Raw genomic sequence first — 27,790 nt, 5'->3', positions numbered from 1 at the left:
CAACCTGTAGTAGCATTTTTGAATTCGTTATTACGAAAAACTGAATCGGATTCAAAACTTTTTAAAGGTTGTTCAAAACTATACAAAACCCATAGATCATCCCGGCAGAGGAATTTTTCGAATTCAAAACAAGTGCTGCTATAGCAGCATTTTTGAATTTGAATTTTTGAAGTTGTCCTTCGGATTCAAAACTTTCTGAAGGTTGTTCAAAACGATACATAACCTAGACTACGAAATGGCATCGTTTCCGTTGAATTTGGTAAAAGTGCTACTGAGGCGTCAACCTGTAGTAGCATTTTTGAATTCGTTATTACGAAAAACTGAATCGGATTCAAAACTTTTTAAAGGTTGTTCAAAACTATACAAAACCCATAGATCATCCCGGCATAGGAATTTTTCGAATTCAAAACAAGTGCTGCTACAGTAGCATTTTTGAATTTGAATTTTTGAAGTTGTCCTTCGGATTCAAAACTTTCTGAAGGTTGTTCAAAACGATACATAACCTAGACTACGAAATGGCATCTTTTCCGTTGAATTTGGTGAAAGTGCTACTGAGGCGTCAACCTGTAGTAGCATTTTTGAATTCGTTATTACGAAAAACTGAATCGGATTCAAAACTTTTTAAAGGTTGTTCAAAACTATACAAAACCCATAGATCATCCTGGCGTAGGAAATTTTCGAATTCAAAAAAAGTGCTGCTACAGCAGCATTTTTGAATTTGAATTTTTGAAGTTGTCCTTCGGATTCAAAACTTTCTGAAGGTTGTTCAAAACGATACATAACCTAGACTACGAAATGGCATCTTTTCCGTTGAATTTGGTGAAAGTGCTACTGAGGCGTCAACCTGTAGTAGCATTTTTGAATTCGTTATTACGAAAAACTGAATCGGATTCAAAACTTTTTAAAGGTTGTTCAAAACTATACAAAACCCATAGATCATCCTGGCGTAGGAAATTTTCGAATTCAAAAAAAGTGCTGCTATAGCAGCATTTTTGAATTTGAATTTTTGAAGTTGTCCTTCGGATTCAAAACTTTCTGAAGGTTGTTCAAAACGATACATAACCTAGACTACGAAATGGCATCTTTTCCGTTGAATTTGGTGAAAGTGCTACTGAGGCGTCAACCTGTAGTAGCATTTTTGAATTCGTTATTACGAAAAACTGAATCGGATTCAAAACTTTTTAAAGGTTGTTCAAAACTATACAAAACCCATAGATCATCCTGGCGTAGGAAATTTTCGAATTCAAAAAAAGTGCTGCTATAACAGCATTTTTGAATTTGAATTTTTGAAGTTGTCCTTCGGATTCAAAACTTTCTGAAGGTTGTTCAAAACGATACATAACCTAGACTACGAAATGGCATCGTTTCCGTTGAATTTGGTGAAAGTGCTACTGAGGCGTCAACCTGTAGTAGCATTTTTGAATTCGTTATTACGAAAAACTGAATCGGATTCAAAACTTTTTAAAGGTTGTTCAAAACTATACAAAACCCATAGATCATCCTGGCATAGGAATTTTTCGAATTCAAAACAAGTGCTGCTACAGTAGCATTTTTGAATTTGAATTTTTGAAGTTGTCCTTCGGATTCAAAACTTTCTGAAGGTTGTTCAAAACGATACATAACCTAGACTACGAAATGGCATCTTTTCCGTTGAATTTGGTGAAAGTGCTACTGAGGCGTCAACCTGTAGTAGCATTTTTGAATTCGTTATTACGAAAAACTGAATCGGATTCAAAACTTTTTAAAGGTTGTTCAAAACTATACAAAACCCATAGATCATCCTGGCGTAGGAAATTTTCGAATTCAAAAAAAGTGCTGCTATAGCAGCATTTTTGAATTTGAATTTTTGAAGTTGTCCTTCGGATTCAAAACTTTCTGAAGGTTGTTCAAAACGATACATAACCTAGACTACGAAATGGCATCGTTTCCGTTGAATTTGGTGAAAGTGCTACTGAGGCGTCCACCTGTAGTAGCATTTTTGAATTCGTTATTACGAAAAACTGAATCGGATTCAAAACTTTTTAAAGGTTGTTCAAAACTATACAAAACCCATAGATCATCCTGGCATAGGAATTTTTCGAATTCAAAACAAGTGCTGCTATAGCAGCATTTTTGAATTTGAATTTTTGAAGTTGTCCTTCGGATTCAAAACTTTCTGAAGGTTGTTCAAAACGATACATAACCTAGACTACGAAATGGCATCGTTTCCGTTGAATTTGGTGAAATTGCTACTGAGGCGTCAACCTATAGTAGCATTTTTGAATTCGTTATTACGAAAAACTGAATCGGATTCAAAACTTTTTAAAGGTTGTTCAAAACTATACAAAACCCATAGATCATCCCGGCATAGGAATTTTTCGAATTCAAAACAAGTGCTGCTATAGCAGCATTTTTGAATTTGAATTTTTGAAGTTGTCCTTCGGATTCAAAACTTTCTGAAGGTTGTTCAAAACGATACATAACCTAGACTACGAAATGGCATCGTTTCCGTTGAATTTGGTGAAAGTGCTACTGAGGCGTCCACCTGTAGTAGCATTTTTGAATTCGTTATTACGAAAAACTGAATCGGATTCAAAACTTTTTAAAGGTTGTTCAAAACTATACAAAACCCATAGATCATCCTGGCATAGGAATTTTTCGAATTCAAAACAAGTGCTGCTACAGTAGCATTTTTGAATTTGAATTTTTGAAGTTGTCCTTCGGATTCAAAACTTTCTGAAGGTTGTTCAAAACGATACATAACCTAGACTACGAAATGGCATCTTTTCCGTTGAATTTGGTGAAAGTGCTACTGAGGCGTCAACCTGTAGTAGCATTTTTGAATTCGTTATTACGAAAAACTGAATCGGATTCAAAACTTTTTAAAGGTTGTTCAAAACTATACAAAACCCATAGATCATCCTGGCGTAGGAAATTTTCGAATTCAAAAAAAGTGCTGCTATAGCAGCATTTTTGAATTTGAATTTTTGAAGTTGTCCTTCGGATTCAAAACTTTCTGAAGGTTGTTCAAAACGATACATAACTTAGACTACGAAATGGCATCGTTTATGTTGAATTTGGTGAAAGTGCTACTGAGGCGTCAACCTGTAGTAGCATTTTTGAATTCGTTATTACGAAAAACTGAATCGGATTCAAAACTTTTTAAAGGTTGTTCAAAACTATACAAAACCCATAAGTCATCCTGGCATAGGAATTTTTCGAATTCAAAACAAGTGCTGCTATAGCAGCATTTTTGAATTTGAATTTTTGAAGTTGTCCTTCGGATTCAAAACTTTCTGAAGGTTGTTCAAAACGATACATAACCTAGACTACGAAATGGCATCGTTTCCGTTGAATTTGGTGAAAGTGCTACTGAGGCGTCAACCTGTAGTAGCATTTTTGAATTCGTTATTACGAAAAACTGAATCGGATTCAAAACTTTTTAAAGGTTGTTCAAAACTATACAAAACCCATAGATCATCCTGGCATAGGAATTTTTCGAATTCAAAACAAGTGCTGCTATAGCAGCATTTTTGAATTTGAATTTTTGAAGTTGTCCTTCGGATTCAAAACTTTCTGAAGGTTGTTCAAAACGATACATAACCTAGACTACGAAATGGCATCGTTTCCGTTGAATTTGGTGAAAGTGCTACTGAGGCGTCCACCTGTAGTAGCATTTTTGAATTCGTTATTACGAAAAACTGAATCGGATTCAAAACTTTTTAAAGGTTGTTCAAAACTATACAAAACCCATAGATCATTCTGGCATAGGAATTTTTCGAATTCAAAACAAGTGCTGCTATAGCAGCATTTTTTGAATTTGAATTTTTGAAGTTGTCCTTCGGATTCAAAACTTTCTGAAGGTTGTTCAAAACGATACATAACCTAGACTACGAAATGGCATCGTTTCCGTTGAATTTGGTGAAAGTGCTACTGAGGCGTCAAGCTGTAGTAGCATTTTTGAATTCGTTATTACGAAAAACTGAATCGGATTCAAAACTTTTTAAAGGTTGTTCAAAATTATACAAAACCCATAGATCATCCTGGCATAGGAATTTTTCGAATTCAAAACAAGTGCTGCTATAGCAGAATTTTTGAATTGGAATTTTTGAAGTTGTCCTTCGGATTCAAAACTTTCTGAAGGTTGTTCAAAACGATACATAACCTAGACTACGAAATGGCATCGTATCCGTTGAATTTGGTGAAGGTGCTACTGAGGCGTCAACCTGTAGTAGCATTTTTGAATTCGTTATTACGAAAAACTGAATCGGATTCAAAACTTTTTAAAGGTTGTTCAAAACTATACAAAACCCATAGATCATCCTGGCATAGGAATTTTTCGAATTCAAAACAACTGCTGCTATAGCAGCATTTTTGAATTTGAATTTTTGAAGTTGTCCTTCGGATTCAGAACTTTCTGAAGGTTGTTCAAAACGATACATAACCTAGACTACGAAATGGCATCGTTTCCGTTGAATTTGGTGAAAGTGCTACTGAGGCGTCCACCTGTAGTAGCATTTTTGAATTCGTTATTACGAAAAACTGAATCGGATTCAAAACTTTTTAAAGGTTGTTCAAAACTATACAAAACCCATAGATCATCCTGGCATAGGAAATTTTCGAATTCAAAATGGTGCTACTACAGGTTGACAGACATTCAAAAGCTAATTACTCTCGTGAAAGAGATGTAAAATGTACCAATTTGGTTTAGATGAAAGCCCTTCTAGGACTTTTGTATTTGGCTGGTGTGTTGAAGACATCACACATGCTTATTGATGAGTTGTGGAGTGATGATTGAACAGGAATAAGTTTTAATACGGCGGAAAATATTCCACAATTTCCCTCATTTCCATTTCGGTATGCAGTGCATCATGGTTTTGTTTAAGAGTGTTGATTGTCAAAACGGCCACTAGAGGGGCGTATTGCACGATCGCCCATTCCCCACTTTGGCTGAGAACTCGTACTGGACATGCCTTTGAGAACACACACGTACTGTACTTCGACTCACAGCATCATCAGTCGTTCCCCTCTTCGATCACAATGTGCTGGATAAAGTCACAAGTTTTATCGTCGGTTTTGGAACAGAAGAGCATGGACAAGGAAAATTCATTATTGAAGTGAGTGCCTTTCTTACATGATGCCTCAGGGAAGTATTGTGTTTTATGAAATGTCATTCTGGAGCAATGAAGGAAGGAAGGAAGCATAAGACAGCACGATGCTTTTACCGTGGTCCAATACTACGATTTTGTGGCAAACAATTATGGACGTTTTTGGACTTTTGGATTTGTCGTATTTCTTCGAAGTGGCATGCATGTGGGTTCTTAATGAAGAGGTATTTGGCAACGCAGGAACTGTTTAAACACCTTGATGTCTGGAGTTGAATGGAAGCTGCGTCTTTTGAAACAAGGTATTAAGAAGAATTTTGATTCGTATCCAAAAAGAATGGTCGCAGAGTTTGGATTCTTACGTCGTGGGAATGCATTGATGTTACAGATTCTTATGTCGTGGAAATGCATTGATGTTACGGATTCTTACGTTGTGGGAATGCATTGATGTTATGAAGGAGAAGAAGATCGACCGAAATACTGGTTGTTTGGACGCATTCAACGCAGCTGTTTCCTAAGGTGCAGGAAGACTCAAACGTGGAATGGCAAGGAGTGGAATTTGAGGAACGTGCTTTTGCAACACAAAAAAACCATTAGAACGATTCTTCACTCTTCAAGAACTCTCACCATGTGTGGTCAATGACGAATGAGTAGAGGCACATATTTTTGGTAAATAAAAAAGCAAAATTTCGGTACAAAAACAGTCAATTTTGGGTTCAAAAGCAGTAAATAAAATGAAATTTCGATGTTATAGCGGTGAAAAAGTGGTATATAAAAATACATTTTGGGTTTAAAAAATGTTAATATAATCCTAAATTTCATTAAAAACTGCACTATTACATAAAATAAACATATCCCTTCTAATAGCACATTAAATCATTACCAGAATATTAAGTTTATTCCTGCATAAAGGAGTCAATTTTTGCTTCTCAAATATTTACAGCAGAATTAATCAATTTTCCATGAATTGCATAACTCACAGGATGCTTCAGACTTCAGAAAGTGTTGCGTTGGTATATAGATGGTAAATTTCGTCTTTAAGTCTATTTCGCATTTTGCAGTTCATTTCGCATAATTTCGTGACAAAATAGGGTAGGAAAATGCACCTCACACCTTTCAGAAACATGAAAAATTAACATTAGAATGTGTTATTTCACATTTCATGTTTTCGTCAAAAACCAAATATGCATGCCTCTACGAATGAGTTATGTACATTTCTTAGATAGTGAATTTACAGTGATTTATTGACATAACAAAGGGGAGTATGAACTGCTTTTGTGCATAGCCTTATATTTGTTTTTGAGGGTTGAAAACCACGAGTGGCTGAGTCGCTTGTTTAATTTCCGCAAGTACAAGTTGATACTTACATATTCAACAAAGGGAATGAAAAGTTGCCGATGCTTGTCCCCCATCGACAATTGTGTTTTTATCATGTTGAAGTTAGATTGTCCTTGCAAACATTGATTGCATTCATGAACAACTGAAGGTAAAAATGGTTGCCGTTGTTAAAAATTGCAACTAGCATAAACATCAATCTCGCCCCCATAGACAAACCACTAAAGGAGAAATGTTAACTCAATGTTAAATTCTGTGGATTTCGTCACTCCATGACGTCACTGGTGACACTAGTGACATCTAGCAAAGATTTTAAGGAACTACTTGTTTCTCAATGCTCACGCTAGATGGCAGGCCTCTGGTCTGACAAAGGGGGCGACATGGAGGGGTAGGCTAGAAAGAAACTTCATTTTATTTGAAATTCAAATGTTTGTGTACTTCTGCTATACAGCTTTTAAATAACCTACTGTGACTATGATCTTCCCTTCAATGCAAACATAAGAATAAACTTCTTTGCAGGTGTAGATTACGATAACAAGTGTGGACTAAACACTAAACAGCACACACTCGTTGCAATTGTTTATGGGTCCCAAAACAAAGCTGACTCCGTGCAACACGCGTTACCATCCTTGTCGAACTGACCGAGCGAGCCTGTCTGGGATGGTCATTTCAAATTCAAACCCGTGTGTTGGCCCAGTGTTGCAATCTTTCCCCACAGAAAATGAGCTAAGCACTGGATATATAATATATATTATACTGGTTATATAATAAATATTCATGTCAAGTGCTATGTAATGTAAGTTTTACATTATGTCCCATAAGCAAATATCAATGATTGAAATGATGCGCCTCCCTGATGGCGTAGTGGTGATGTAATGTAATGAACGTGTGTCGGGTTCAATACCTGTTGGAAGCACGAAGTGTACATTTCTAGATGTACCGAGCGAGCGAGCCTGTAAGGGATGGTCATTTCAAATTCAAATATGTGTGTTGACCCAGTGTTGCAATCTCTCCCCACAGGAAATGAGTTAAGTACTGGATGGTAAATCCGTTATATAATAAATATTTATGTCAAGTGCTACGTAATCTAAGTTTTACATTATATCCAATAAGGAGTCCTGGTGAAACCTGCATTTTTCGCCAACACCAAGGCTCGACCAAACATCCCCTAGCTAACATTTTCTACTTTTGCTATGGGTGTCTGACCGAGATATCTGTGGAATGTCCATATGTATTAAAATAGTGACAGGTGATGGATACTTTGCCTGAATATTCCTAGCCAGGGTTATCTCCACCTCCACCCCCGCCCCCACACCCACACACATATCGCTCTCCACTTCGAGCACTTACTGATTCAGATCCTACTTTAACCTACAGGGCCAGTCCCGATTAGCATATCTGTGCATGTGGGTTTAAACCCAAAACTCGTGAAACACTTTGTTGCACTGGAACGAAAACACACGTTGTTAATTGTGAAAATTTCTGGAGACCTTCCTACAAACATTCCATTTAACTAGCATCAGGAATTGTATGTTGTGGTTGAAGTCACTGCCTGTCGCCTAGGCCTGCCATCTAGTTTAGAAAATTGAAACAGAAGGCAAATAGTTACTCAAAATCTTCCATATGTGTCACTAGCATTGAAAAGCAGATGAAGGGAACACAATACGTCATGAAGTTTCACCCACACGCTCTCCCCCTTATTCTTTCCATAGAAGAGCACGAGTTACATCAATAATTAAAGTTTGCCAAAATATCTGAATATCAAGAAACTATTAAAATGAGATCAATGAAGTAAATTTTGGCAAGGTTTGTTAACTGTATTTTGAAGTTGTAATAATTGACACTGGGTCATCTGACTAACTTAATATTGTTCTTGGTTCTTGTATTGTTGATGATAGGCATTACTTCCTTGCGTCAGCTATTATAATAAAACTATTAACTAGTTAAACTAAAAATCCGTTGTTGTTTGTTATCCTAGAATAATATTTTGTTTCTTTACGCTAACAAGATTCTAAGATTATTGAATGGGTTCATATCAGGCGTTAATTATGAGGCATTTTTAAGTCAAGTCACTAGAAGGGTTGATTTTGTGTTTCTCTTTCACTTACTGTTTATGCAGAGGATTGTGCATCATTGGTGAATGGATGATTTCTGCGTGATTGAAAATTGACATGTTGCATTAGAGATTTTGTTCTTGAGGGTACAGCAGTGGCGTACTGGTTCAATTGCCCCTAGAGATTGTTTCTGGGTCTTGGTTTTCGTTAGAGACTGAAGCAATATGTAATAATGCATCATTAGCTTCCTACTTAGCGACTTTTGTGATTACTATACTGAAAACAACTCCAACTGGTGGCTGACCTTGAAGGCTATTTCTGGCCCTTTCTGTCCACCAACCATTTTCAGGGGAGTGTGATCCGATGGGTGTCAACAAGCTCAGTTCTGAAATAAAAGCTGAATGCGACGTCGCCAAGCATAGTTCTGTTTTTGACAGTTGTCTTTATACGACTTTGTGTCCTCCTGCATTCCGACCTGTGGGTGGTCCTTCCAGAAACTTCATCGTTCAGGACCGCGTGTGCAGTTCCATTATAAATCTATATTGCCCACCTAGCACATTACAATTTGCTTTTTTCAGTCATAAAGATATTGTGTACCCTGTAGTATCCCATAATAATTTACTACAAACAATATTTATGATCTGCAACAAATGGCCATGATTGGCTGCTGGTACACATTCATATGATGTATGATTTACTTCATTCCTTTGACCATTGTACAGTGGTTGTTTTCCACACATGGTATGGAACATGTCAGTACATAATGTTCAAATAGGTACAAGCATATATGTGTGTGAAGGTATTATAGTACATTACTATATAATTGTTTGGTAGGTAGATCAATGTCACCGATTGCTTGATGATGTACTCCACCCACTACCCTAGATAAACATGCACTGTGGCCACTGAAATCCTACTGGGCTCATTCCAGTCAGACTAAAAATGAGCATGACAGTAAGAAATTAGGTTTGGTTATATATTCAAGAAAGCTCTTCTAGCATGTATGGAGTGTTACAGTGTAAAATCTCACTAAATGCTGTCTTCCTGGTTTGTTTATGATGAAAGGATGATACGAAATGCTTCTCAGTAATTATAACTGAGCCAGGCATGGCAAAATTTGCTGAGGTTAAACAAGAATGCCAGCAAGGAGAGGGAGGAAGGGGGGTTGAGTTTTGATGCACAATCCATGCAGGTCACTCATAAAAATAATATCACTGAGGCAATTGTTGAAAGAAAAATGTTTAGACATTTGTAGGGTTACCAGACGTCCGTTTTTTCCTGGGCATGTCCTACATTTGAGCCTTATGTTCTGCATCTGAGAAAAATTTGAAAAATATCGTAAATGTCCTACATTTTCAGCATCCCATAATATTATTTATGGAAATAGGTGTTTGAGTTAAACAAAGAAAAATCATGCAATTTGCAAGTCTATGGACTGCACCAAAGAGCATGTATAACAAGAGGCCTCAATCGGGCTCGAGAAGCATCGTATGTAAATGACTAGTAGTTTGGCCACGTAAATTTATTTATTTAAAACTAAGAATCATGTAAATTTGTTCATTCGTGTGTAATACTAATCTCAATTACAAGTTAGTGTTTGTGTTTCATCAGCACGAAGAACGAGAATTTGCAAACTTAGCTGATTCGTAATGTTGATTACATGGATGTCGGCCGTGTAACTGCTAATGTTCCTTTACTTAACAATAATAATAATGTTGATTGCAATTTGTATATCTGCATTATTGTGCATACGTTGCCGGAAATTGTGAAGCTCAAAGTGTGAAGGTCGTGTTTTTACTTCCTAGCCATAGAGTATATTCAGTTGCTTCTTCAATAATGCATTATGTTCCAGTTTACAAGTATTATGTGCACTATGATAAACATGACATGAAATAAATATAATGTCCATCAATGAAATTTTGCAACTTCATTCAATTTTAATAACCTATTTGTACCTTTGTACTCAGTGTGAACAATGGATGTTATATTTTCCCCTTGTAGAATATTTGTCAAAAAACAGCTAGATCTTTATGGTTATTGCGATGTAGTTAATGAACTTATAAAAAATGTGTACCTGTGTCACAACAAAATTTAAGGTATCTGAAAATGTAAAAGAAATTCAGTAAATAAGATCATGAAGTGAAAATCTCCTATTTAAAGAATAACAATTCGTGCCCTTGCACAGATCAGCAACTTATTTACATACTCAGACTCGAAATACATCTACAAACACAAGTCACACAAATGGTATGGTATATATTTTAACCTGCGAAAAATTGTTAATTGTGTAAGAATTTCAAACTCAAATCTACCTAATGATCTTCAAGAAATCTTATCTTGCAATAATCATCCGTCTGTCAGATTGCTCTAGAAAGGACAGTAACAAAGTAAACAGATCGAAAGAATTCTGTTTTATTTTTCACACAACATTATTTTCCTTCCTCGATAAAAATGAAAACTCGATTGTGAAAATCTTGCCTCAGGGCATTTATCAATATGTATAAATTCAATAGGATTTGGATTAATAAAAGTTGCAATTTTTCACGTCTACAGAGAAAAATTCAAGCAGAATTCACGCATAATTCCCAGAGCCAATAATTCATGCAGAATTCCTGGAATTCCCAGTGAGTAGCCACCCTGAACTAATTTTATCCAAACCCTCCTTGAGTTGAAAACAACGCAAGCATTTAAATGCCTCATGCTTACTTCGTGGCAGTTGGTAGTGCTTTATTGTTAACATATTATAATTGGGAATGCAAGGTCAAGAGAAACATGAAAAGCCAAGACAAACAGCATTTTATTCAAGAAATTAATGAATGGGTAAATATCCAAACAAGGTATCATGAATTTTTAGTAAATGTTTCACATGAGAAATACGACAATAATTTTTACTTATTTCTGGCTTCCTTACACTTTGGGACCTCCTGCCTGTATGTTATGCCCAGTGGCGGCAATTGGGTTCCAAAACTTGAGGGGGGGGGTCAAGGTGCCAAAACTAGGGAGCAATAACAGTTTACTTTCCCTAGATACATAAGATTTAGCATTGTGCGGGAGCAAAAGTGGCAAAATCGGGTGCCCCTTAATCGACACCACTCGTTACTCCTGTATTGACATATTCATTCAAATTATAATGTTTAACAAGAATTTAAAGCCAGATAAAAACAAAATGTTTTAATATTATTGCACTCAGTTTTATTTCATTTTCCATCTTTTCTTTCACTTCTATTTATTAAATTTTTCGCATAAGCTCCATGGGATGCGAGGCCCCTTCAGGCACGAGAGCCCATGCAGTCACCACTTCGCCCACCCCTTGCTATGCCACTGGCTGTGAATGGCTCTGAAGTCAGTTGCAAAAAATTCGGATTTTTGAATGTATGGTTTTCTTTTCTTCCCCCTATAGTATTTCACTTACAGCTTTAGTTGTGAGTTTAGAGGTATGTAATGAAAAATTTTTCAAAAGAAGTCTAAAGGAAACCAACAAACAGCCATGAAAAAAACAGTTTCCCCCCACCTCCCAAAAAGCCTTTTTTCCAGATAATTTTCAACTCTACCTACAGGAACGATATTCCTGTGACAAAATTTTCTGAAATGAGGCTACAGGAAGGAGACCATACTGCAACACATCATTTACACATTAAAATCCGTAGCGGTGATTGGGTGCCAAAACTGGGGGGGGAGAGGGAAGCAAAAGGAGTTTAATTTTTCCTTGTAAACAAGGCTTAGCATTAAGAGGTCATAATGCAGATCAAAAAGTGGGTGGGAGGGGGGGGCAACTGCCCCACCATGCTCCCCTAGTTGCCCCTTCCCTACTGATCAGTAGTTCTGAACTATTCCAACTCTCTGCATTTTCTTCAATTTGAACACTGCATTTCAATGAAAAACCACAAATCCTGTATTTTGCACCAAAATTGGGAATCCTGAGTGGATCGAATGCAACCCTTGCTACACTACTGGACCAGTAACACATGACTGCATTTAGCACATCATATTTCCAAAACTATTAATAATACTTCTATTATTATATGTTTTATATATATAATTTCTATTTCATTAATATACTATTGATTTTATGACATGCTCGAATAATGAAATACATTGTAAAAATGATTTTTCTGAAACGTTTGTGTTATAGAAGTCAAGCTCTGGCATTGGCTTTGTGAATGCAAATAGTTTGAAATTTGCAGGTAATCATGACAAAATACCACTTTTGAACATGTCACCATCATATTTAAAAAGTGCCTGCCTGGAATGCCCAGTTCTCAAATGGTTCATTGGAAAAGCACGTGTGCATTCTTAGAGCATTTTCTGTACCACTTGTCCTTAAACTTGTATGCAAGAGTTCGTTTGAGTTTTATGTTTTAAATCCACTTTATGTATATTAGGGGTAATTGAGACCTACACAGTCCAGGTGCCAACTGGGAAAGCTTGACTTGAGGTATGAATAAAATGTTTTGACTGATTTTGAAAGCTTATGTTAAGTACATTTCAGATCCGATTGATGCCACACTGTCAACCTTAAGTGATTTGAGTAATTCAAGATGGCGTCCAATATCTCAGTAACCAATGGTCGTAAACAGAAAATCTTTTTTAGTTTTGATCCTCATTAGATGCACTACAAAAAAGATTGTGTATTGTTTCTCACTAATGTTAGTACTTCTTCTGTAATTTAAAAACTAATCCTTAAAATATGTAATTTTTCTAGCACCTTTTGAAGTTTTTGCCTTGTAACAAGAATAAAAAAAGATTTTCTCTTTACAACCATTGGTTACCGAGATATAGGTCATTAACTGCATAGTCTGCCATATTGAATTACTCAAATTGCTCAAGGTTGACAGACTGGCATCAATCGGATATGAAATGTACGTAACGAAAGCTTTCAAAAACAGTCAAAACATTTTATTCATACCTTAAAACAAGGTTATGCCACTTTTTGGCATTTGGCACCCGGACTAACAGTTTGGAGTGGAATCCAAAATGCTGTGTAGCTCCAGAAGGTATTAAACCCAGGACCCCTTTATTACAAGGTGACATGTGTGTTCCAAGAATACGTAGAACTGTACAAATTATTCACTCAATCATAGCGTACATGATTATATCAAATACTTAATTGGCACATATAATGGCCAAAATGTACTTTTTTTAAAAAAAGAAGTCATAGAGATTGAAATGAATATGAGTTTGGAATTTTGAAACAAGCTACGTCATCTGGCATGTAGCGATAGCAATGCCAGATGTATTGAATTTTACACCTAGAAGTGAAATTTCGGTGAGAAATTATAATTTATGATTTTCCTTGTAAATATATGGTCCCGCACCATGGCTGTGCAGTCTAAGGTGCCATGCTTTGCGCTCAGGCTACGAGATGTTCACAGGTTTGAGTCTTATAGGGAAAACGTAACAAGAGATTTCGGCCCATGTGTGGTACCGGTGGCCACGCACCATCGTGAGGAAATTGGGGAGTTACAAATGAGTATCATAACTCTGTCATGGAAACCTACAGCAAAGACTGGTTGGTTGGTTGGGAGAAGGTATTGAGTGGAAGTGAGGCCAAAAGTTGGTGGTAGGCCTGGGCCCTCAATGGGCTGTTGCACCATGTTTTATATAAATATATGGCCAATATTAGGCACATGACCAGGGCTCGAAAAATTCCGGTCGCCAGGGCGACTAAAATTTTCAGCCTGGTGACTGTGATCTTTTGCTGTTGAAGATTCTTTATTTCCGTGGGCGAGGTTCAGCCTGAGGCTGTTCTGCCATCTAACCCGTGTCCTGGAGTATGGCCAATATTTAAGCACATGTTGCGTGCGTCTGTTGACAAAATTTCGACCTGCTAGTGTTGCCATTTACGGATGATATGTCCCAAAATGGCACTTTTTCACCACTCAACCCAGAAAATCGCCAGTCAAAAATCAATCAAATGCTGCACATGATCAATATTGGTCGCAAATGACAAGACTGAAATGGCATCAGACATGTAAGTATGACCCTTTGATAATTTCTTACAATTTTTCTCATTCAAAAATGCATTTCTGGAAAAATTTTAACACTGCCTTTCGCCAGTTATTAATTTATCTAATTTTCTGTGTAGCGTAAACTGATAATTTTTTAGCATTGAAAAATATCTCAATGGATGAGGCTTAATAATGCAGAAAACCCGGTTTAAATATCTCTTATGCTTTTCAAGATATACATTTTTAAAGTTTTGATTGTGCGACTTTTGAAACACCGTATGCACAATTGCTAGTAGGCATCTGATATTCAGAGCTGGCACCGAGCTCTGAAGAAGATTTTTCGAACACTACAAATGACGTTTGTGTATGTTGACAAAACTTTGGCTCCGTAGTGTTTTCTATAAGCTCTACTAAGTCTTGATTCCCCAATTGGTCAAAGAAACATTCTTCCTCCCTGCCAAACTGGGTGCATTGTAAAATATTTCACTGTCATCTCAATACTGTGGTCTTATGCTTAGTTTGTGTTCATTATCAATGTGACTACACATTCATTGCTTGTAACAGTTACTCAATTTACAATTTTGAGTCTGGACCGTATGTTTCTTTATTGTGTTACTGCTAAAATTCAGTGGTTACAACAATCAGTGCTATAAGAACATGACAATAAAATGTACTGGAAGATTAAATATTAATATTATTAAAAATAGCCACCGAAGTGTGAAAACAAAAACTGTGGATGATATTGATCAATGTGCTCTGTCAGTTATTTAGTTATTACTAAAAACAAGTTTCATATTCCATTTGCACAATATGCAAAATTTCAGTTTGTTTGAGAATTGGATAAATAAATCAAAATGAAGTGCACAAATTGTGAGTCCTATAGTTAAGGTGGTTTGAATTATCTGATGAGATTTTGGTTATAACCATCACATGAAGAGAGAAGAAAACAGGTAACTTTCATGAGGTAAAATTATAATCTAGACAGTACAGTGGGATCCATGAGTATTATCGAGCAAATTTCTATGACTTATTTTCATTAATATTTCTCTTTCAGCCTGTGTGATTTTAAGTGATGGATTTTTATGTATGCTGGTGCAGAAGTTGTCAACAGCTTGTTTTGAGTTTTCTTTTTATTCTTGAAGCTCTTATTGGGTCAAACAGAGTGCACGAACATGGTGATGAACAATTTGCACGGTAATACTCATGGATCCTACTGTACATATAGGCATAATGTCCACAAAATGAAACTTGCTAGAGCTAGAATGCACAAGACTACACCAGCAACGCCCTTTCTGCATTCAAAACTATGCATGTAATGCCACAATGTGGTATCTCATCTCGAATGTGCAGTTTTTCTTAAAACATTTATAACAACATTTCTGTTGTTTGGCATGGTGATATGCATGCTGCGTCAAACTTAATTTTTTAACTATTTTAAAGATAACGGTTCCAATTGTATTATGATTTTTTTTAAATTCTCCTAGCAGAAAGATTAATTATCGTAGAATTTTGGAAATCATTGTCTCACGAAATTTGAAACTTTCTTAAAGAAGCACTGCTTGGATTCTAAAAAAAAAGTTATTTATGTTGATTGATTGAATTGTTGTTTTAAATCCACTTTATGCACAGTAAGCTAATCGGGACTGGACCTACAGTTTAAAGTGGGATCTGAATCACTATGTGCCTCCACCGGGTATAGAACCCAGGACACCTTGATTACAAATCGATAATGTTATCACAACGCCATAGGGGAGGTGCTTTATTTATGTTGAAAAATAAAACTTAAAAATTACCTTACATAAGCATGCGTGCTTCCCATGGACAAGGTATTCTTCATTGACAAGCGACAGTTAGCATTGTAGACTTGTGGGAATGAATGTAGAAGCAAATCAGAACCTTAGTAGAATGCATTTGGGGGACTTTATTTTAATGCTAAGAAAACCAAACCTAACCTGCCTAACCTAACCACGAAAGCATATATTTAACAAAATCTTAGGTAATCGCTAAAAAAACTCCCCAGTATGTGTTAACAAACATAAATCGAAAACGAACCATGTAAATATTGCATTCGTAGCATGATGAAATCACAATAAAAGAAGAAGAACTTGGGCCAAAAATATGCACATGCTGAGTAACCTCAAGGGGATGGGGAAAGGCAGGGGACATTACTCACGTTTGGCCCTTTATCCCTAAAAATAAAATAAAGGCAGGAAAGGATGACAAAATGAGGGCTGACTATCAAAAAAATATATATAATACCCCTCCTCCTTCCAAAAATCCTTGATACACCACTCTACACATGGCTTGATCCCATAAAAAAAGGCATCAAATGGCAGGAAATTTCAGAGGACTATAAATTCCAAACTAGAATTGATATTCCAAAAGCAAAAATAAATCCTATGGGTTCTTATATATGTCTAAGGATATAATGTAACAAATTTTATCCCAATCTGACATGGTGGGGTGGACACTTCTGGAGAATCTTGTATTGAATGACAAGTAACCCTGCAGCACTGGTGGAACAATGAATCATAATCTACAAGCAATAAGGTTCAATTTTGAACCTTAGTACTGCCATGCTCATTTTCAATTCTTGTACTAAAATTTTCTTTACCTACCTTTCTGCAGGATCTGCCATTTCGCCTTCCACCTCATCAGAATTCTCTACAGAATATTTCATGTCTTTATCTTCACTTAAAATTAATTCACCATTGTCACTGTCCTCAGATGGCATTTTTTTAACAAGTTGTCCATGATAACATGGATAAAATCCTTCACTTTTATGAACATTTTGCCCACTAGGAACTTCCGGATTTCTGCCTTCAAATTGAATCCAACTATCACCACTTACACTTTCCACTTTACAATCTGAAGTTTCTTTAATGTACTCACTCGATAGTTTGATGTCAACAGAAGCATCCTTTATGCAGTCATTAGATGGTTTCATATAAACGGAAGCATCCTGTATGCACTGATCAGATGGTTTGATGTCAACAGAAGCATCCTCTATGCACTGCTTAGATTGTTTGATATCGACAGAAGCATCCTGTATGCACTGATCAGATGGTTTGATGTCAACAGAGATATCAACATCAGGAGGCTCCTTGAATGATTCAGTTTCAGTCTTGACACATGACTCATCCAGAAGCCACACAATCTTCAGAGATGTTTGTTCACAAACTAATTGATCGACACTTTTTAATTCAGACTTTAGGAGCACTTCCACAGGAGAGAAACCTGTGTCAGACACTTGAAGAGACAAATTTTCTTCACAATCATCAGGTAAGGATGCAGAAGCTTTCTGAAAGACAATCACAAGCAGTGTGGATTAAAAATTATGATCTTTAATTTAAATGTCTTTTTTACTTTTTATAAAAAAAAATTATCAGATTTCTTATTTATGAGGCTCAGTCAATAAATAACGAGGCAGAGGATATTTCACAGTACTTACGTAACGTCCCTCAGAAGTATTGTCTGCCACTGTTAGGCATTTATCCCATTGTGACACCAGTCACAAAATGGTATGGTCGTAGAACTCCTTTGGATGCTGTTGGAACCAACTGGACATGTACTCCTTGACGTCATCGTCTGATTGAAACTGTTGTCTCCGCAGTGCTTTTTTGAGCTCACCGAAGATGTGGAAGTCAAAGGGGACAGATCTGGATTATAGAGAGAGGAACATCAACGTGTCCTTGATGATTGTGTGGGCAGTACCATGACTAAGCCCCACTGATGCCGAAATGTCATCCACTGATACATGACAGTCTGTCTTGATTAGCTCATCCACCTGCATAACATGCTGGTCTGTGACACACTTTGGTGCCCCACTCAGCGTGTTCTTCAAGAAAGCGTTTGTTCCACTCCTGCACTCTTGCCCGGAACATACAGTGCACCCCATATTCCCATTTATCCTTTCCATTCGTTCATGGGATTCAAGACCCCCTAAACCTTCCGCTGTCAAGAAGCGCACAACACCCAGCTGCTCCTCTTTGGATGCATCCATTATGCGTCGCAGTCACACACGGAATGACTGGATATGGCCGCTGCTCAGTTAGAAGACTTTGCGCATACCTTGCCAGACACGTAACACCATATAGTGAGAAAACATGTGCGAATGAGTTCAAATCAAATCAAAACTGATTCGCACATGTTTTCTCACACCTGCACCTCGATTTCAGGTCTGTTGACCCATTTCTAGCTATCATAGTTTTGGTGTAATATCCTCTGCCTCATTATTTATTGACTGAGCCTAAAAAATCATAGGTTGTTAAAAAAAAAAAAAAACACCACACAAACTTCTGCACACTGCATGCCTTAAGACTTTCTAAAACAAAGGGGGTGTGAGGTTTGATACACCCTAGTGGATACAGGGTCAAAGAAAATTGGCAATAACCAGATGTAGCACCTCTTTTGAATGTCAATTGTGACATGCACTATAGTAAAGTTCCCCATAATATTGCACCGTGCCATTACGGCACATTTAGGGGAAGGGGATGTGGGGGTTAGAGCTACACACATTCTCCATCTTGGTTCACTATGGAGGTGATGTGATCAGCATCATTCTCCAGCTGCCTTTACCACCAGGTACCTATATATTTGAGGCTGGGTGAACCTCAAAGGTGCTTTATACATGGACAAGGGTAGAAAAATTCTGACCTCAGATCACCCACCCCAGCACAAAACATGATCTATGGTTTCTGTAAAAAGACAGATGGGCAGACTTGAATAGACAGGCAGAATACTGGAAATAATACAGAAGACAGTCAGCATGTTCCAATGGGGTAATCTAATATAACAGTGGTAAATAATTATTTGGTCCATTTTGTCCATGCTGTATTTGAATGCTGCTCCAAGTAAGAAAATCATAACAAGCATTGCATTTACAGTGTAACTTAGAATAAATATTCCTCAGGGGGTAGTAGCTAAAGAGGTAAACTAAAGTTGAGGGCGAAAAAAACAGAAACTTGAAATTGGGGTTCCAGTCAGTGTGTGATTCGATTTTGTTGAGTAAAATATACAATAGCTATGAAATACCTTCTAGGACTGGTTATTAAAAGATAAAATGCAGTGTTTTGATCTTCTGAACAAAGGTTTCCATCATGAATGTTGTTATATATTAAAAAACCTACATTTGTCCTACAAATTAGCATTTCAACCTCCTCATTTTACAAAGTTCCTGATCAACACTCATGTCATAAGATTGAAAAGTTGGATGTGGTGTTTTTATTACCCACTCTAGGTGCGGCTTTCATTACTAGTATTTTATTATGATAAGTGCATTAACATCGACATTTATCAAGAATGTATGGTAAAATATAATGAACACATGCAACCCTTGCACATTACGTAACTCAATTGAATTTTAAATATATTTTTAAACATGGCAATACCTTCTTCTGTAGATATATTCCATTCCTCATGTATTTTAAAATAGTTTTACAATGAGGTCCATGCCACACACAAAATTGATTTGCTACGCCAAACAGGAGAGAATAGTGTAATATGAAACACAATTTTATTCACAAGAACCCTGATACTAACATATCCCTTTCACAGTGGTTATTCAAGGAAGTACATGATTCCATTATTAGTAACAGCAGGTGGAAAAATAATACTTTTCATTTCTTAGAAATACATCTATTACCACCCCAAGAGCAAATAAGGGTTGACTGTATTTTTTAGATCACAACTCCTTCAAGTAAAAAATAGTAACTTTACCTCAAAGCCCATCTCCTTTCTCTGCTTCTCTTCTGAAGATGATGGGTTTTCATTCAGAAGGTTTTCCGATTCAGAAGACATCTTATGGAAGTCCTGTAAGATTCTCTGGCTTGTCTATGAACGGATAGCACACAAACTTTGGCAAACTGTCATCATCTCAAACCTAGAATGAAGAAATCTGAAGTCATAAGTAGGGTAGGGTTGGGACATAGGTATTTAAACACTGGGTAGCTAAATAAAATTTGGGTAAATACTGGGTATTCATGAAAATTTTAGTCATCTACCAAGAATCGCCATAGCTCAGTTCATAGAGCATCTGGCTATCACTCAGAAGACCTAGGCTCATCCTGGGGCAGGTGATCTGCACAAGGGAAAATTTTCCCTGTTTCTGCATGGCTCTGAGGTTCACCCAGACTCATATAAATCAGGACAACCCTGGAGGGTAAAGGCAGGATGCTAATCACCATCACAACTATGGCTATGATCAAGAATATGTGGAGCTCTGTACCTCCACACACCCCATGTGCCTTCACAGCATGTGTGCACAACAAACAGGGATACCTTTGCCTTTCTTTTTTTTTAGTTATCTACCTCAAAAGTAGATATTTATTACAAATTAAATGTTCCCTTTATATTTTGTCTTGAGACAAAAATATAAACATCCCTCTTTGCAATTGTTACAGTTGAACATCTGGATTCCATACCAAACTTGTAAAATTTATTGTAAACTGCATTTATAAATTATACAAAGCTTTGTATATTTTTATTCCTATTATATTTTGGTCATTCCGGTTATATATTGCATGTCCTCACTTTACTAGCTAAATTCACATCTCTTACTCAGTATGGCCACTATTGGACCATGATAAAATACAAGTATAATTCCTGGTTTAAGGCAAACTTTCCAAAAATTTAAGGGTATAAACAGATGTTTTCTCTATTTCAACCTTACATATTACCACCTCTGCATATATATAGAAACTTGAAATTGGGGTTCCAGTGAGTGTGTGATTCGATTTTGTTGTGTAAAATATACAATAGCTATGAAATACCTTCTAGGACTGGTTATTAAAAGATAAAATGCAGTGTTTTGATCTTCTGAACAAAGGTTTCCATCATGACTGTTGTTATATATTAAAGAACCTACATATATATATACCAGTATACAAAGCATATACACATATCATAATTTTGGAACAGGCTTTTTCATAAATAATAGAATTATCTCGGCTCTAAAAACAGTAGAATTTATTAATGATAGGATATCATATGCAGTTTTACAGGGTAGGTGGTGTAAGATTATTTTAATAAACATACATGCTCCAACGGAAGATAAAGATGATAATACTAAAGATGATTTTTATACAGAGTTAGAACAGGTCTTTGATAAATTTTCTCAGTATGATATGAAAATTCTGTTAGGTGACTGTAATGCACAGATTGGCAAAGAAAAGACATTTAAACCCACGATTGGTAAAGAAAGTCTTCATGAATTAAGTAATGATAATGGTATAAGATTGATTACTTTTGCAACCTCAAAGAATTTAATTGTGAAAAGTACCACTTTTAAACATAAAGATATCCATAAATATACCTGGTCTTCTCCAGATGGCAAAACTCATAATCAGATAGTACATATTCTCATTGATAAGAGAAGGCATACTAGTATAATTGACGTTCGTACACATAGAGGTGCTGACTGTGCCAGTGACCATTATTTAGTAATTGCTAAATTAAGAGAAAGACTCTCAGTGATAAATCATAAGCAACAAAATCTAAAAGTTCTAAAATTTGATACAGGAAAGTTTACTGATGAAAGAATTAAGAAAGATTACCAAATTAAACTGTCAAATAGATTTGATATTTTGCAGGATTTAAATGATGATGAAAATATAAATGAAACAGACGTAAATAAGAATTGGGAGCACATACGTAATGCAATGGAATCAGCAGCTAAAGAAAGTATAGGATACCATAAACCGAGAAAAAGTAAAAATGGTTTGATAATGAATGTCATAATCTAATAGAAATAAGAAATCAGGCTAGACTTAGGTGGTTAAATAACTCTGATGATACAAATCTAAACAATTATAATAGAATAAAGCGAGAAGTTAACCGCACGTTTAGAAGTAAAAAAAAACAGATTACTTGAAAAGCAAAATTAACGAAATTGAAACAAACAGCAAAAATAAAAATATCAGAGATTTATATAAAGGTGTAAATGAGTTTAGAAAGGGGTGGCAACCTAAAGTAAACTTGATAAAAGATAAAGACGGTGATTTTCTAGCTGACCCAAGCGATATTCTAAATAGATGGAAGAACTACTTTAATGATCTTTTAAATGTCCATGTAGGAGATAAATGTAAATGAAGTCCACACAGCAGAACCTTTAGTTCCAGAACCTAACTTGACTGAAGTTAAAGATGCTATTAAAAGGCTAAAGAATAACAAAGCACCTGGCATTGATTTAATACCAGCTGAGTTAATTAAATATGGTGGAAATTCATTAATATGTAAAATTCATAAATTAATTTGTTTAATATGGAATAAAGAAGAAATCCCTCAACAGTGGAAAGAATCCATAATTGTTCCTGTGTTTAAAAAAGGTGATAAAATGAACTGCAACAATTACCGTGGAATTTCTCTACTCTCAACAACATATAAAATATTATCTAACATTCTTTTAACAAGACTAACCCCATATCCTAATGAAATTATAGGTGATTATCAATGTGGATTTAAACGTAACAGATCAACTACAGATCAATTTTTTCACATCAGACAGACACTTGAAAAAAAGTGGGAATATAATCAAAATGTCCATCAGCTATTCATTGATTTCAAAAAAGCATATGATTCGGTCAAGATAGATAAATTATATAATATATTAGTCGAGTTTGGAATACCTAAGAAGCTTGTTAGTATGATAAAAATATGCACCAGTGAAACAGAAAGTAAAATTCGTGTGGGTATTAATATGTCTGACAAATTTACAATTCATGATGGGTTAAAACAAGGAGATGCATTATCTCCATTGCTCTTTAATTTTGCCTTAGAATATGCTGTTAGGAAGGTAAAAGAAACTAAAGAAGGAATAAAATTAAAAGGTGTGACTCAGTTGTTAGCATATGCAGATGATGTAGACTTACTGGGGGATGATGTGAATACAATTAAGAATAATGCTAAAATATTTTTCAAAACTGCTAAAGAGATAGGTTTGGAAGTTAACAAAGAGAAAACTAAATATATGCTTACAGGCCAAAACCAAGTGTTAGGTAATAATCAAAATCTAATTATTGATAACAACTCGTTTGAACCAGTTTCCAAATTCAAATACTTAGGAGTAATATTAACAAATGATAATTATATTAAAGAGGAAATAAAAAGTAGGCTCAATTCAGGAAATGCATGTTACTTCTCTCTTCATAAACTTTTGTCTTCTCGTTTAATATCTAAGAAATTAAAAGTTAAAATATACAAAAGAGTAATTTTGCCTGTAGTATTATATGGGTGTGAAACTTGGTCCCTTACACTGAAAGAAGAACATAAATTGAGAGTATTTGAAAATAAGATCCTTAGGAAAATCTTTGGACCTAAAAGGGATGAGGAGACAGGTGAGTGGAGAAGGTTACATAATTTAGAACTACACAATTTGTATTCATGTCCAGATATTATTAGAATAATTAAATCAAGAAGACTTAGGTGGGCAGGCCATGTGGCACGAATGGGAGAGGAAAGAGGAGTTTACAGGATTCTTGTTGGAAAACCTGATGGTAAGAGACCTGTAGGAAGGCCAAGACGAAGATGGAGGGACAACGTTGAGATGGACCTAAGGGAAATCTGTAGGGATGGAAAAGAGTATATAGAACTTGCTCAAGATAGGGAAAGATGGAAGGCCTGTGTTGCTGCAGCCATGAACCTTCGGGTTTAAGAAGGCTAGGGAGTTAGTTAGTTAGCATATTACCACCTCTCACCCTCCCACAAATATAATTAACAATCTAAAGGGTCTGTGTGATTAAAGGCCGACACACACATCTCTGCCGCGGTGCAGATCACAATTTTCATTTCATCTCCCTACCTCTTAGTATCACATGTTCTACCCTGCTCGCCAACCTTCGCCATTGTTGCCGATTGTCATTCTATTCCTAGACATACTCGCCCAAACATAATTGAAAACAATTGAATAGTGCTCGAGCTCACGGTTCACACAGTTCAACAGGAACATAAATGTGGCAATATAGTATGACGTAATGGTTGCTTCTTTTATGCAGTGCATTTTCTTTGGCTAGTTAGTAACTAGTGTGGTCAACTGTATTAATGAAGCACTTTTCTATCATGGAAGGACAAAGACAGAGTGAGTGTGAGTTTTGTTGGATTGGAAGCACCAAAATATTATTTTAAGTACTTGACCGGCTTGACGTCGTCTGTGTGTATTGCGTGTGTATGTTAGTGAACATTGCATTGCATAATGCCTCCAGTACTATTGTTCATACTTCATCACTTTAGAATTGTTCAGAAGAGATAAATTATGTGGATGCATGAGCATTTCTGTGTTTCAACTCTCAGCTCTGTCACGTGTTCTTGTAGGAATTGTACGAAGGAAGGAAGCTGTTATTTTTGCTGCTTAATGCGATGCATATTGTTTTCTTTGTTAAAATTGGCATGCTTTGATGGAAAGTTCATAACAAAAGAGAACTCCACGCAGCTTATCGTCTGGTGGCAATATATGTACTTGTTATTCTTTTCTTCTTATTCTTGTTATTGTTGCAGAAGCAAATATCGTTTGTAAATGTACAACAAAGGCAGCCGACTGTTGCCCATCATAGAGAGGCAATAATACTGCTTAAGGAGAAGTGTTTGTGGTCCAATTGTCGAGGTTTAACACGTTCGCAGCGCAGGTTATTAGTTCTCAAACCAGTGGTAGTGTCAGTCGTGTATCACATGTCGTTGCAGTTCCAGTACCAGTGTGGGCTTATTGGGAGTGAACAGTTAAAATGCCACCAAGCCAATTAATGCAATGGAAAAATAATACATTATTTACTTTATTTGAAATCACACAAATAATGAATCACTATGAAGAAGTCTACTTTGCATCATTTTGGGTAATTTTATGCATGTGTTAGTCCAAATTTAGCGAAGTTTTAGTCCATATGTATGTACATCGAACAGATTAGCAACACTGGTTCTCGCATTGCACTGCACAGATCGTGGCAGAGATATGTGTGTCGGCCAATACAACGTATCCACAAAATACTATTTTTTTTAAATGGCATACGTACACACACACATATACAGGGAGGTTATTTCAGTCGTTCACCACCAGAGTGACGGCCGTTCGTCGGACTCTTCATGCAACAGGTCCCGGCAAATTGCGTTCAGGAAGTCCGTAACAGAAACAGCTTGTTTTGTAATGTTTCCACTTTTCACAATTACAGTTACAATTACAATTGAAATAAGCACGTACCTTGTCGCAAGGATGCTGTGTGTGTGTGGAAAAGGTGTCCTCCCAAATACAAATATTTCTGGCACCTTATTTCTGACAGAAAATCTTAGATTAGACATCGTTACTTTATCGTCAGTTGTCAGAAAGGGAAGACAGCATCCCGGCGCATAAAGCAAACCGAAAGCGTAAAATTATATTTAAAAGTAATAATAATGATGATCACTAACCTCCTGTGTTATAAGAGATGTTGAAAATGACCTCCTTTAACAGCAATACAACACGTTTCTTAGGTTCAAGAGATCCTGTCTATCGTAATTCCCTGACCACTTTTCTGCAAGAATTCGTTTTTACGTAATTATCGTACATAAAAACTCTCTGTTCAAGACTATATTTGTTTAATGACATAACTAATGAATGAATAACAATTAACACACAATAAAGCACTGGCCATGAGTAGCACATTACAATAACACAGTATAAGCAACACGTGTACTGATAAACGCAAACAGAAGTGAACATGAACGTACACTGACGTCTGGTAGCCGACAGTGTTGCTAACCATTTTTCGGCAATGTCCCTACAGACGTAGTCAAAATGTCCCTACAACTGACCAAATGTCCCTACGCCAAGTAAAGCGACTAAAAAAATTATCACCTCATGAGCATGCAAAACAGAAGATAAAATATACACATTTACTTACCAAATCTCTCTGCTCGGTGCTTCCACAATTAATGAAGGAGCGAATTTACATTTGCCTATCCTAACTTAACCTAACCGTACCTGGAAGCGGCCCCGGCGCCTAACCAACGTCGAATAACATGGGTACCTGGGGGAAACCCTGGGGGGTAAAGGCGGTCAGGGGCGTGATGCTGATCACATCACCCCCACTCACGACCGGATCAAGAAAGTGTGGGGCGTTACCCTCACACCCCCTATACGCCTTCATGGCGTGGTGCTATGCACAGGGGAACACTTTACCTTTTTTGTACCTGAATGGTTCGTGGGGCTATCCGTCAATGGTTTGTTGGGCTACCCGTTTTTCGAGCCCAAATTTTAACTATGTTTGCCTTGCCTAACCTAACTTAACCTAACCTTACCGAGAATGCTCAGTGGGGCTATTCCTGAATGGTTTTGCGGTAATTGTGATTACGAACCGATAAAAAATATTTTTTTCGTAGCACTTTAACATCATCGAAGACGCCATTTTATTATCCTGCAATTTTATGATTGATGTAATGTTGCCAAATTTACCTGTAATCAAATCAGTTCTTCTACATCGTGATTGTCGCTGTCACATGTAAGCACGTTCTTTGGGCAATATACTGAAATGAATAAGTTTATTAATTAGCCCTCCTGCACACTCCACCTAACAATCTGTATAACATTAACAACTTTTTTACTGTTCTCTTCCGCTATTCTTACACAATCCATGCTCTCCAAGTATGAAATCAACAGTGTGGCAACGCTGTAGACAGCGTAACTAATTGTAATTTGTTCATATCAACAAATATGGCTACCATACTTGTATACGGAGAATCATTGCGAGAATTGAAATGCTTATTTTACAACTTCTACACGTTAATTAACATTTTTTTCCCCTCACCCCAACATGTTAACTTGAGATAAATCATCACGAATAATTATTTCGTGGGAACTTTTCTAACGATGGAAGCGGCCCCGGCGCCCACCCAGCGTCGAATAACATGGGTACCTGGGGGAAACCCTGGGGGGTAAAGGCGGTCAGGGGCGTCATGCTGATCACATCACCCCCAATCACGACCGGATCAAGAAAGTGTGGGGCGTTACCCCCACACCCCCTATACGCCTTCATGGCGTGGTGCTAAGCACAGGGGAGCACTTTACCTTTTTTGAGTATAAGACGTAGCATAGAAATTAAAGAAGGGTCCGGTATTGTAAATTCTTGCCTTAATGAATAATAGGGGTGTGCGGGACAGAATTTTTTGGGTCGGGACGGGATCGGGACGGTAATTTTTTTAAATCCCGACATTCGGGACTGAAAAATTTGCAATTTCCCGACCAAGTCGGAAAATTTTCGGGACGGGAAATGTTCGAAATTTCCCGAAGCACTGGAAATCTCGAATTTTACAAGTCATTTTCACTTTAAGTGATTGTTTTTGCATTTCTAGAATAAAAACTTACAATTTTCGATAAGTTCCAGAAACTTACAAGGCAGAAAACGTCGAGAAT

General features: G+C 36.6%; 1 protein-coding gene across 1 annotated transcript in view; it reads right to left on the bottom strand.

The window, feature by feature from the left end:
- Positions 1–20,276, bottom strand: part of LOC145999272 (uncharacterized) — a 124,502-nt gene extending 104,226 nt beyond the window's left edge. The window contains exons 1-2 of the mRNA XM_083136209.1: positions 20,140–20,276; positions 17,040–17,722 (exon numbers count right to left, since the gene is read on the bottom strand). Of these exons, the coding sequence (XP_082992335.1) occupies positions 17,040–17,722; positions 20,140–20,220 (764 nt within the window). The 5' untranslated portion in view covers positions 20,221–20,276. The remainder of the gene's footprint in view (positions 1–17,039; positions 17,723–20,139) is intronic.
- Positions 20,277–27,790: the final 7,514 nt, after the last annotated feature.

This window comes from Lepisma saccharinum, chromosome 15, assembly GCF_977018435.1.
Source record: "Lepisma saccharinum chromosome 15, izLepSacc3.1, whole genome shotgun sequence".
Taxonomy (NCBI): Eukaryota; Metazoa; Arthropoda; class Insecta; order Zygentoma; family Lepismatidae; genus Lepisma; species Lepisma saccharinum.
This window is presented reverse-complemented; position numbering and strand designations above follow the sequence as displayed.